This window comes from Dictyostelium purpureum, assembly GCF_000190715.1.
Source record: "Dictyostelium purpureum unplaced genomic scaffold DICPUscaffold_349, whole genome shotgun sequence".
NCBI lineage: Eukaryota > Evosea > Eumycetozoa > Dictyosteliales > Dictyosteliaceae > Dictyostelium > Dictyostelium purpureum.
In genome coordinates, this window is record NW_003519685.1 from 1 (window position 1) to 13,336 (window position 13,336).

The 13,336-nt window shown below is 24.3% G+C and overlaps 5 protein-coding genes across 5 annotated transcripts; 1 reads left to right on the top strand and 4 right to left on the bottom strand.

Moving 5' to 3' along the window:
- Nucleotides 1–3,604: 3,604 nt before the first annotated feature.
- DICPUDRAFT_40704 (uncharacterized protein) lies at nt 3,605–5,044 on the top strand (the record flags this gene model as incomplete). Its single annotated transcript, XM_003292471.1, has 1 exon — nt 3,605–5,044. A coding segment is annotated over one exon (1,440 nt), but the record flags the coding sequence as incomplete, so codon positions are not given.
- A 496-nt stretch (nt 5,045–5,540) lies between these two features.
- Nucleotides 5,541–6,227, bottom strand: DICPUDRAFT_83134 (uncharacterized protein; the record flags this gene model as incomplete). Its single annotated transcript, XM_003292475.1, has 1 exon — nt 5,541–6,227. The coding sequence occupies one exon, from the start codon at nt 6,225–6,227 to the stop codon at nt 5,541–5,543; it is 687 nt and encodes a 228-aa protein (XP_003292523.1).
- A 165-nt stretch (nt 6,228–6,392) lies between these two features.
- DICPUDRAFT_6027 (uncharacterized protein) lies at nt 6,393–7,853 on the bottom strand (the record flags this gene model as incomplete). The annotated part of the gene is made up of 1 exon (XM_003292476.1): nt 6,393–7,853. A coding segment is annotated over one exon (1,461 nt), but the record flags the coding sequence as incomplete, so codon positions are not given.
- Nucleotides 7,854–8,281: 428 nt separating this feature from the next.
- On the bottom strand, nt 8,282–10,521 carry DICPUDRAFT_157247 (uncharacterized protein; the record flags this gene model as incomplete). The annotated part of the gene is made up of 3 exons (XM_003292477.1): nt 8,282–9,026; nt 9,104–9,933; nt 10,024–10,521. 3 exons carry the CDS (start codon nt 10,519–10,521, stop codon nt 8,282–8,284), a joined length of 2,073 nt encoding a protein of 690 aa, XP_003292525.1.
- A 907-nt stretch (nt 10,522–11,428) lies between these two features.
- On the bottom strand, nt 11,429–13,027 carry DICPUDRAFT_157248 (uncharacterized protein; the record flags this gene model as incomplete). Its single annotated transcript, XM_003292478.1, has 1 exon — nt 11,429–13,027. One exon carries the CDS (start codon nt 13,025–13,027, stop codon nt 11,429–11,431), a length of 1,599 nt encoding a protein of 532 aa, XP_003292526.1.
- Nucleotides 13,028–13,336: the final 309 nt, after the last annotated feature.

Genomic DNA, 13,336 nt, shown 5'->3' on the forward strand with positions numbered 1-13,336 from the left:
CATGATATTGGTAGGGATGGAGTCGAATTTAGAGCAGATCTCAGTTCATTCTGTCCCTTCAATAGAAAAGGTGTTAGATCTGAATTAGTTCACAGCTCTTGAGATCGTTGCGTAGCATGTGTTGACAAAACTTTTATAATTATAAAATAATACTATATAATATACACTACACAATTTATAATTAAATTAAAATAAAATATATAATTAAAATAAAATAAAATAAATGTTTTATTATATTTTTAATACAAATAATCATCTGTTTTTATAATTAGTATTTTAGAAAATAAAAATATAAAAATATAAAAATATAAAAATATAAAAATATAAAAATATAAAAATAAAAAATTATTTTATAATTTTGTTTCAATGATGATAATAATAATTTTAAAAACTATTATTATTAGTTTATTTTATAATAGTAATATTACTATAAATAAAGAATTAATTTATTTTATTTTAAAAACAAAATAAAAAAATTCTTATGAATAATACATAAGTTACAAACTTATAGATCAATACGAAGGATAGTAAGTGGGGAAAGATCAATAACAGTGGTGAGTAATTGGCCTTGTGACTTGTTGTTTAATTGTTGTTGAGATTGAGAAGAAACATTATCAACTGTTTTCATTGATTTTGATGAAACGGAGAAAGAGGGTGATTGATTCTATGATGTAAAAATAAAAATATTGATTTATTTTTTAATAAAAACTATAAATTTTTTTTTTAAATATCTAAAAAACACACTTACTTAAGATTGACATTTTAATTTGTTTTTATTGTTTAATTCTTTTGATTTGAATGAATAATTAGATTTTTTTTTTTGATATTTATAGGTTTTTTTTAATATAGAAAAATTATTTAATTTATTTTATTTTATTTTAAAAACTGTATTAGACTCGTGGAAGAATTACAACAATTAATTTTAATTTTAATTTTATTGGCCATTTTATAATCTAAAAATGATAAAATTTTAAATTATTCATTTTGAATTACTAATTGATATACAAAAAAAAAAAAAAATTAATTTAATTTAAACACAACAACTCTGAATTTAAAAAATATAAAAAAATTTGGGGGTAAAATATAAATGATATATACTATTTTTATTAATACACATGAATCACACTAACACTAAATTAATATTTAATTAACATTTGTAAAATAAAATATTTATAAATTTTTTAATTTTATTTATAAAAAATGGTTTCCATAATAGAACAATTGATAATAATAAAAAAAAACTAAAAATTATTATTAAAATAATTTTTTTGGAAATCTAATATACATTTTTGTAAAAGAGTTGATTCTTTATTATTTAAATTTTAAATTAAAATAATTTTAGAATTTTCTGGAGGTAGAAAAGCCACCAATTGTATTAGAGCTTTTACTTGGAGTACTATTATTGATGTATCTTGGTGGAGTTAAAAATTTGGAACCACCTTGAGCTTTTAAACCTAAAAAATAAAAATCAATATAAATACTAAAAATATTTTGTTATTTAATAATTTAAAATTTACCTGATCCGAACATTGTTAATAAAGAGAATAAAAAAATATAAATAAAGTGAATATGATAAACTGAATAATTTTATATAAAATTTTAAAAATATATAAAATGCTTTGCAAGATAAAAAATAAAAAAAATAATAATTATAAAAAAAAATAAAATTTTATAAAACTAGATATTATGGAAGATTCTTTTAAAAATATCCCATATTTCTTTATATAAATATCTTTTTTAACCTCCACTATTTGAATTTCAAAGAAAAAAAAATTTTTGATATTTTTTTTGGTTGTCTCATCCGACTCTTTAAGATTAAAAAAAAAAAAAAAAAAAAAAAGAAAAAATAAAAAATAGAAATAATTTATATTGTTGTTATGGATACTAATAATAAAAATAAATAATAATAATTTTGAAAATAAAAATAATTAAAAACTTTTATTTTGTTATTTTATTTTTAACAGAAAAATTGGTGTGGTCTGCTTGTTGGATTAAATGTAGTTTGAGCACCAAGTCTAGCTGAACCTTTTTTAATTGGAACGAACACTAGATATAAAAAATAGATAATAATTAGTATTTTAAAAATTTAAATTTATATACATATATATATTATTTATAAAATTACTTTTTTGATTGAGTTAACTGATAAAAAAAAGAAATAAAATTTATATGTATTGTAATTGATGGTGAAAAAATTTAGTATCAAAAAAAAAAAAAAAAAAAAAGTTTTTTTTCCAAAAATTAAAAAAATCAAAAAAAAATCTGAAAAAAATATAAAAAAATAATATTTTTTTTTTGAAATCATTTAATACCCACTTATGTTGACATTAATTGAAATACAAAAAAAAAATTAATAAAATTTAAACAAAAAAACAAATTTCGTTTTCATCTTCAACCTCAACTTCATCTTCTTCAGTTTCTTCATCTTTTTATTTTTGGTTTCTTCTGAATCTGATTCTAAAACAAAAAAACATTCATCAAAATCTTTTTCTCTATCCCAATATTCATATTTATTATTGCTACAATTGATTTATTTATATCTTTATACTTCCTTATTTGATTACCAATTCCTAATGGTATGTATTCATATTCTATACAATTATAAAAAAAAAAAAATAATAACTATCTATTGCACTTATAAAAACTAATTATTATTTCTTCTTGTAAGGAATTAATCAAAATATGATAATCAAGTAAATTTTAATGATCAACATATCAATGGACCAGATATCAAAATGAAACAAATTTTTGAACAAAATTATAATACCGAACATGGAATATCGACCATGACAATAATCACTATTGAATAATGAACAAATTAAATCAACTAAGAAAGAATTCAAATTTAGAGATTTTCTTTTACGTTTTGGTAATAACGAATTTACAAACAGTCAAGATTAAAATATTAAAAATATTAATGTTCAGCAACTAAATGGAGTATCAAGAAAAAATTGTTTTATGTTCAACCCTTCAAAATAAAGTTTTTTAGAGTGATGCTGGTATATATAATTTATGTGAGAGCCATGGTGTTCGTTTGCATATAAATTGTAATATAAATTACCACAAACCTCATTTAAATTTTAATTATATAATCTATGGTGGTATTTATTATGGGACATCAAATCTCAAATATCACAGAGAAATATTCGATCGTTGTGATTATCAATGATTTATACAGGGAAAATAATATTTCTAAATAAAATAGTTTTTTTTTATACTAAAATTTTTTATAAAAAAAAACATTAAAAAATTAAAATAAAACAGTTTTTACAGTTTTTTTTTAATAAAATTTTCTCAAAATAGTTTTTTTTTTTATTATTTTCTAATTAAATAAAAAAAAGATTTATATTTTTTTTTAATTTTTTTTTTGAGCTTTTAAGGGTAAAAATGGATGAGCTACTATCATCTCTAATTAACTTTCGCATAAATGAAGAGTTAAAAAACAGTGGTAATATTAGTGATAGGTAAGTACCATACAATACAATAAATAATAGATTAATTTAAAAGAGAAAACACCAATTAATATTTAACTATTTATTATAGATTATTATATATAGTTTGGAATAATATATTTTTAAGAAATGAAATTCATGAACATATTTTAAAGTTTATTTCAAATAATGTTGTAAATCTTGATATATCACTTTATAACCAATTTAAAGATAAATCATATATAACAACACTTAAGTGGAATGGCGATACACTACCAGATAAAAATGAATTTCCACCATTTTTGACAAATTTATATTTGCACTCTTATAATATGTTACCAATAACTTTACCAAATAGTCTTACATCACTCACATTCGGTGATAATTTTAACCAAGTAGTTCTACCCGGCATATTACCAAATAGTCTTACAACACTCGTATTCGGTTATAATTTTAATCAAGTAATTCTACCCGACACATTACCAAATAGTCTTACAACACTCGCTTTCAGTGATAGTTTTAACCAAGTAGTTCTACCTGGCACATTACCTAATAGTCTTACAACACTCACACTCGGTTATTTTTTTAACCAAGTAGTTCTACCCGACACATTACCTAATAGTCTTAAAATACTCTCATTTGGTTATGATTTTAACCAAGTAGTTCTACCCGACACATTACCAAATAGTCTTACAACACTCACATTCGGTCGTAGTTTTAACCAAGTAGTTCTACCTGGCACATTTCCCAATAGTCTTACAAATCTCATATTCGGTTATAGTTTTAACCAAGTATATATACCCGGCTTATTACCAAATAGTCTTACAACACTCACATTCGGTTTTTGTTTTAACCAAGTAATTCCACCCGGCTCATTACCAAATAGTCTAACAAAACTCAAATTCGGTTTTGATTTTAACCAAGTAGTTCTACCCGGCACATTACCAAATAGTCTCACAACACTCACATTCGCTCGTAGTTTTAACCAAGTTATTCCACCCGGCACATTGCCAAATAGTCTCACAACACTCACATTCGGTAATGGTTTTGACCATGAAGTTCCACCCGGCACATTACCAAATAGTCTTAAAACACTCACATTCGGTCATGGTTTTAACCAAGTACTTCTACCAGGCACATTACCAAATAGTCTTACAACACTTACATTCGGTTATCGTTTTAACCAAATTTTTCTACCTGGCACGCTACCAAATAGTCTCACAACACTTACATTCGGTTTTAATTTTAACCAAGTAGTTACACCCGGTACATTTCCAAATAGTCTCACAACACTCACATTCGGTGATGGATTTAACCAAGTAGTTCCACCCAACACATTACCAAATAGTCTCACTACACTCACATTCGGTCATGGTTTTGACCAAGTACTTCTATCAGGCATATTACCAAATAGTCTTACAACACTCACATTCGGTTATCGTTTTAACCAAATTGTTCTACCTGGCACGCTACCAAATAGTCTCACAACACTTACATTCGGTTTTTGTTTTAACCAAGTAGTTACACCGGGCACATTACCAAATAATCTCACAACACTTACATTCGGTTCTAAATTTAAACCAAGTATTTCCACCCAGCTCATTTCCAAATAGTCTCAAAATACTCACAAAGCTTTAACAAATAAATTTTTACCTAATATATTATGTAGATTTTGTTTTTAGCACGTGATCACCCATGAACCACAACTTTGAAATATTCCCAAATTTCCCCGAATCCATAGTTAAAGAATTTGATCATAAATTAAAAATAGTAAAGTCCAATGGAAACTACAAAATTTTGGAATACAAGGCTTCTGAGTTACACGGCTGTGGTCATCGTAATATTATTGCTGCCAAAAATATTGCAATAATTACAAAAGACAAAAGTAATGTTTTTTGTCTAGATTTTACAATTAAATCCTTTTCTCGTGGTTATAATGATCCAGATGAAGAAAACTTTAATATTCTTCAAGAAAACTCAATTAACAATACATGTAATAATATAGATAATAATATTTTTATTTATTGTTTTGGAACAATTAGTTTTTCCTTTAATTTTTAATTAATTTAATAATAATAATAAAATATAAATGATATTTTAATGGCACCATCAATTAATGCTGCAAATGGAGAATGGTTTTTTTTGTTGAGTTTTTTGATCGTTATTATTACTAACTTCGATTGTTTCAGTGCAATTTATTAATTGAGTTGTTAAATCTAAAAAAGAGGAATTTACATTAATATTATCTTTTGATGATGTTTCATAAAACAAAGCATTTATTGAATTTGCAAATTCTCTAGCTTGATCTGTATCTACACATTTCTTATAATTATCTTTATTTCTTAAATCTGATTTTGTACCAATTACCAATATTTGTGGAATGTTGTTTTTAAGACCATATCCTGGATTAAGAGAGGACTTTGAGCTTGGTACATCTTTGTTATCGAGTCTAAATTTTTTATAGTGTTCATACCAATGTTGTTTAATTGAAGTAAATGATTCTATATTTATGATATCGTAAATAAACACTATACCATGTATATTTCTAAAGTATGCTTGAGATCGTCTAAAACTTTCGCAACCAATTGAAAGGTCCCAAATTCGCAATTTAATATACTCTTCATTTATTATTAAATTTTTTACTTTAAAATCTACATAACCAGAAGTATCTCCGAAATCCCCATCAACATATCTATTTAGAACTTGTGTTTTACCTGCTCCATTATCTCCTCTCATTAATATTGTATATAAATATTTTGGTTTTTCTAAATAAATACTATTATTTTTATTATTCATTTTCATTCGGTATTATCTTTTTTTCATTTGTTAACTTTTTTAAATTTATTTTTATTGAAAAAATATTTTTTTTTTATTATTATAAATATTTTAGGAGAATTTGAAAAAAAAAAAATTTGAGAAAAATTCATAAAAAAAATAAAAAAATTTTATTTAATTTTAATTATATTTTATTTCTTTTATGGTTAAAGGTATTGATTTTGAATGTGTATAACCAACAGGTAAAGTTAAAATGGTAACTGATGGTGGTAATAAATCTAGAGGTTGGTTGAATTCACCAGAAAAATCTATATTTTCAACCAAACTTGGGATACCTATTAATGGTTGGTTAAATTGAGGACCAAACCTTAGCGATTTTAATTGAAGCGGTAAAACGTTATCCAATATTGGATGGTTATAAACTGAACCAAATGAAAGATTTGTTATTGAATCTGGAAGAATATTTTTTTTAAATGGTTTATTAAATCCACAACCTATATTGAATACCTTTAGTGTACTTGGAAGCGATGAATTTGTAATTTCTGTATTAAAGAATTTCCCCAGTGTTAACTCTTCAAGTTTCTTTGGTAAACACCCATCCAATGTTTGATTAAATTGATCACCAAAGTGCAGACTTGTTAGTGAGTCTGGTAATGATTCGAAAGGTACTAGCGCTTGATTAAATTTCATGCCAAATCTGAGCTTTCTAAGAGAGTTTGGAAGTGATCTTTTTACCAACTTTTGATTAAACGATTTCCCTAGAGTTAGTTCTGTTACTGATGAGGGAATATCCAAAGGACCTAAAATTTTGTCAAAGTCTTCTCCAAACGATAAAACAGTCAATGTGGCAGGCAAGCAACCATTTAGTGGTTGATTGAATCGATCATTAAATTTGAATGTTGTAAGTGGCGGCAATACTCCTGGGGATATTGGTAGATTGAAGTCAAGAGAAAGTGTTAAATTCTGTACAGTTGATGGAATGCTTCCAATTGATAATATTTGATTAAAACATACACCAAAACTTAAGGAAGTAAGTGCTTTATCTGGTAATGCTCCAGGCTCTATTTCTTCATCAAAGCTATACCCAAGCTTTAGTTGCTCTAAAAGATCCGGAAGAGTCCCCTTTTCTATTTTTTGATCGAAAAATAAACCTAAACAAAGCTTTCTTACAGAACTAGGTATGACATTATATCCAATGGGTTGGTTGAAGCCTTCTCCAAATTTAAGAGAGCGTAGTTTTGACGGTAAAACCCCAGGCTCTAAAGATTGATTAAAGAAATCCCCTATAACTAGTTTCTCTATTGAATCCGGTAATACATTAATTCCTATTAATTTGTCAAAATTTTCTCTCACAACCAATTTTTTAATTGAGTTTGGTAGAATACCAATTCTATCTAATGATCCATTAAAACTTTCTCCAAGAACTAAAGTGCTAACTGAATGTGGTATTATCCCTATATCTAACTCCTCATATGTATCATATATTAAATTAATAATATATGGTCTATATTTATGGTCAATTAAATCTTCTCTATTGCATATTGTAACATTCCAATATTTATTATATAAACTTAAATGAAAAAATAATAAGTTTTTTAAATAAATATTCCTAAATATTATTAAAAACAAATCATTATTATTATTATTATTTATATTATCGCTATTACTATTACTAATATTATTTATTTCTTTTTTTAATTCGTTCAAACTACTATTATTCATTTATTATAACAATAATTTAATTAAAAAAAAAAATAAAAAATTAAATTTAAAAAATAAAAAAATGAGAAAAAAAAATTAAAAATAATAAAATAAAAAAATAAAATAAAATAAAAGGGGTTAATTGTGATTTTAACTATTAAACTAAAATAATGAAAAAAAAAAAAATCTTTATAATATTATAAATTATTTAGATATATTAAAATTCTTAATATATCCAAACAAATATTTTTTTATTTTACAATTTTTTTTATTAAAAAAAACTATATTTTAAAACAGGAACTCTTCAAAAAAAAAAAAAAAACCATTATCACAAACTTTTTTTTTTCTTTTTGTTTCCATATTACATATGTCTATTATTCTAAACTTCTGATTGAAGCTTTTTTATAATTATTATTATTATTATTATTATTATTATTGTTAATACCTATAAAATCTTGAAAAGATTGAGGTGTAATTTCAATATCACGATAGCTTGAAGGGTCTGTATCAATTTCTTCTAATCTTTCTAAAACTTGTTCCATTGAAGGTCTGTGATTTGGATTTTCGCTGATACAATCTATAATAAGTTGAATATATTTTGGAGGGCCTACTCTTGGAATAGGTGGTCTTAAACCTTCACGACCAACTGCAAAAATAACTTGGAATGGTGGAATACCTGCATATGGATCTTGTCGAGTTGCACATTCCCATAAAATAATACCAAAACTGTAAACATCAGCTTTGTCAGTGTATCTTTGACCTCTTAAAATTTCTGGACTTGTCCAATTTGGTGTACCACAACTTGTCATGGTTTGTGCTTTTTGTTCGATTGCGCTAAGACCAAAATCTGCTACTTTGACTTTCCAATTTTCCTCCACTAATAAATTGTGAGATTTTAAGTCACGATGTAAAATTACTGGATTTGAACCATGTAAATAAATAATACCTTTAGCTGCATCTGTCATCATTCTTTTGACTAATTCCCATGGCAATCTAATTGAAGGGTCATGTAATACTGAATAAAGTGATCCTCTTGGCATATATTCAGTACAAATACAAATATCGGGTGGTATAGTGCATGATCCTAAAAACTGAATAACATTTGGGTGTCTTAAATTCCTATAATAAATAATAAAAAAATAAAACATTAATATTTTTTGTTAAAATATTTTAAATAAAATTTTATAAACACATACTTCATTAATTCGATTTCTCTGTGGAACTCTTTCAATACATTTTCGTTGATATTATGGGCTGGTAATTTTTTGACAGCAACTTTTGAACCTCTCCATATACCCAAATAAACTTCACCAAAATTACCTTTACCGATACGTTTACCTACTTTAATTTGATGAATGTCAATATCTTTACCATCTTTAATTCTAACATAACCTGCTTTCTTTTTATTTAAACATTTTCTAGATATTAAATAAATAATCAATGCTACAAAAAGAACACCTGCAACACTTGGTAGAGTAATAATAATGATTTTCTTTTCTTCTGGTGAAAGTCCTGTGTGATTAGTTGGTGCAGGGGTTGGTGTTGGTGTGGGAGTTGGTGTTGGTGTTGGGGATGGGGTTGGTGTAGGTGGAATATAATAGAAAATAATTTCCAACTCGGAAATGCAAAGTCTACTTTCGGTTACAGAGACTGATAGTGTATTTGGACCTGTAGAATTATATCCCAACATACTAAATGAATTGTATGGTACAGTATGAGTATTAAAACATGCATTGCAATCACATTGATCTGAAAAGTTGGTTGAATAAACTGCTGCCTCTACATTTTGAATTGAAAATGTTACATGAGTTGAATGAAACAATGGTAAACATCCAACTACCCCATAAATAATAAATTGTACACCAGTAACAAATGGAATCATATCGACTGGTATAGTGTTTTCAAAGTATTGTAAGGTCCAGTTACCTAATGTTTTATGATTATAATCTTGACTACATGCATATTCCTTTGGGTAGAAAAAATCGCCAGTGCAATCTGTTTTAGTTTTGTTACAACTATATCCGCCCTAATTAAATCAAAAAGAAATTAATTAAAATTATTTTAATTAATTTAAATTATTTAATTAATCTATAAATAAATTTATTAGTAAACTTACAAATGGGACTTTTACTGAGGCTTTTGAACTACCTTTTGGTGGAGTATGAGCGCTGGATGAACTTGATGAACCTGATGAATCTGATGAACCTGATGATCCTGAGTATGATCCTGAAGTTTCTTGACTTTCAGATGATTCATTGCTATGTGATCCGCTTGTTGTTGTTGATGCTGTTGATGTTGATGCTGTTGATGTTGATGCTGATGTGGTTGTTGGTGGTGGTGTTGATGTTGAGCCTGAACCACCCGCTGTTGATGCTGTTGTAGTTACACCATTAGTAGTTACACCATTAGTAGTTGTTGTTGTAGCCGATGCTGTACCAGAAGTTGATGCTGTAGTATTTTGATCGCTACCATTTAATGTAAACTTGATTTTATTATTATTATTATTATTATTATTGTTATTATTATTATTATTAATTTGTAATGATATATTTATAAATAAAACTAAAATGAATAGTATCACTATTATCGATGTTGATTTAAATTTTAATTTCATTTTTTTTTTTTTTTAATTTAAATTTAAATTAAATTTTAAATATAATATTTATATACCATTTGGGTAAAAGCCTAAAATTTTGAAAAATAAATGATATATTTATATTAATCCAAAAAAAAAAATAAAAAATAAAATAAAAAAAAAAGAAAAAAAGAAAAAAAAAGGTTAAAACCTAAAAAAACAAAATTAAAAAAAAAAAAATAAAAAAAAAAAAAAATAAAAAAACAAAAAAAAAAAAAAAAATTAAAATAAAGAATTTAGAAAATTCTTTAAACAACTTTTAAATATCTATTTTTTATTTTTTTATACTCTATTTTTATTTTTATTTTAATTTTATAAAAAAATAAAACGTGTGGTTTTTTTATCTAACGACGGTTTTTGTCATTGTACAAACAAATTTTAAAATATCTTTGGTGTTTTGTTAATAATCTACTATTCTCATAATTACCCTATGAATTTTTTTTTTATTTATTTTATTTTATTTTGTTATATAAAATGTAAAATAATAATATAGTAAAGAAAAAATAGAATAAAGAAATAAAAAAGTTTATTTTATTGATATAGGAGGTATTTTCAATTATAATGTAAACTAGGCAATCGTTTTAATACTATGAAATGCCTTAAAATCTCATTAATTGTTGGAAAAATCTTTGCAGCTTTTTATTTTGGTATGTTGGAATGGTAATAATTTTGATTTTTGTTAAATTCAATTAAAAATATATAACATTAAAACTATTACTTCAAAAAATAAAACTTTAATATTTTAATATTATAAAAAAATAATATTTTATTGTCAACTTGTTTATTTTTATTTTTTTTTTAGTTTTAGATTTATTTATTATTATTATATTTTTTTTATTTTTAATTATATTTATTTTTAATTTATATTTATTTTTTATTATTTTATTTATGAATGATATTTGATGAATTCTTCATAGTTTCTTAATTGATATTCAATTCTTGAAAACTCTACCATTATTTTTTTAAAATTTGAGAGTTTAATACCACTAGCGACATTTCTATTTTTGTCAATTACATCTTTAATTTTTATTTTTGTGCCAAAGCTTCTAAATGATTCTATTTCCTTTTTGTTGATCGAAATTATTTTATTGTAATCAAATTTAATATAGAATAAAAAAAATGAATGCAATAAATCGTAAATGTTGAGATTGGATTTAACCAAAGTTTTGTAAAAATAAATTGCCATAATAGTTAGTGCATGGGATGAAAAATAACCCTGAGAGGCATCTTTAATATTTGCCTTTTCTGTGTAATGTTTAACCAATAAAATCAATGATTTTAAATTTTCTTTTCCTTTTAATATTGATATAAAGAATTCTGAACTTGGGTGTGAATTTCCAATTTTAAAGCTAAGGTCAAATTTAACAAGATTGATTTTATCACTAAATCTAATAATTGGTATTTTGGCATCTGGTCTTATTTCTAAAATCTCATAGCTTGGATTGCTTTTTAATTTTTGTAATACCTTATCGTAGATATCAGCGCCATTGAGGAGGGCAACGTCGATATCACTATCGGGACTTGATAAACCAATAACATAAGAGCCATATTTACTTAATTTTTTATTTGACAATTGTTTTTTTAAAAAGGTTTTTAAAATATTGAAGCTATATTCCTTTCTATGTAAGCTTTGGCTATTTTCCTTCAAGGTATTTGCTTTTAATTCTAAATATTTGATAAATCGACAGTCGAGTAAATTTGGCACAATTAAGAGTTTAATATAAGTTTCTACCAAAATTTTACTTACTTTATCATTTGAGACTATTTGATAAAAATTTTTTGGATCCTTTTTAACTAAATCTAAAAATATTTTTTCATCATCCTGTAAATTCTTTGGGCTATAGTCTTCTTCATTTTCTTCATCATTTATACTCTCTCCTAATAAATCATCAGAGTAAATAGATGTAATTCTTTCTATAATTTTTTGAATAGGTCCCATAATGTTTGAAGAATTTATTTTAAAAATTGGAGCTTGGAAATCATTTATTTGAGGAGTTAAGTTGACTTTATTGAAAAACTTATTACTTATTATAGTATCAAGGTTGAATCGATATTGGGTCTTATAAAGGAATACATTAATGTCTGAATAGGTTCTTAAAAGATTTTTTTGATAGGTTTTATTAAAAAACACAATAAACATGAGTCTTACAAAGTTTAAAAATAAAACTGGGTGTCGGATTTTAAAACTGGGATAAAGTTGGAAAATTCTTGGGATTGAATTATTTAAACCATTTAAACTCCTCTGTTTTATTAGGCCGAAAATTTTCGAAATTTCTATAATTTCGGATAAATATTGACTTTTTTCTTTGGACAGCACTGCTAGATTATGGGTAATTCTTAATTTTGATAAATTTGGATTATCAATTATTTGATCGAAAATAATTGTTAAAGCATTACCGTCATGATCATTTTGATATTTCGAACCAATGGAGGGATCTTCTTTATTTGAATTTTGTAGTTTTTTTAAAGATTTTGAATTTGACATTTTTTTTAAAATTATTCCTTTAAAAAAAATGATATAGAGAAAAAGAAAAAGAAAAATAAAAAAATTTTAATTTTTTTTTTAAAAATATTTTTTTTAAAAAAAAAATGTTGATATAAAATTGATATATAGAAAAAAAAGAAAAGAAAAAAAATTAAAAATTTTTTTTTAATGGAAAATTAAAAAAATCGTTACTTCACAGTGAAGATCTTCACTTTTAAAAAAAAAGGTCACAGATTAAAATTAATATAAATATACTTATTTAAAAAACACTCTAAACACATCCATACAATTAGATCAAAACTATCCACT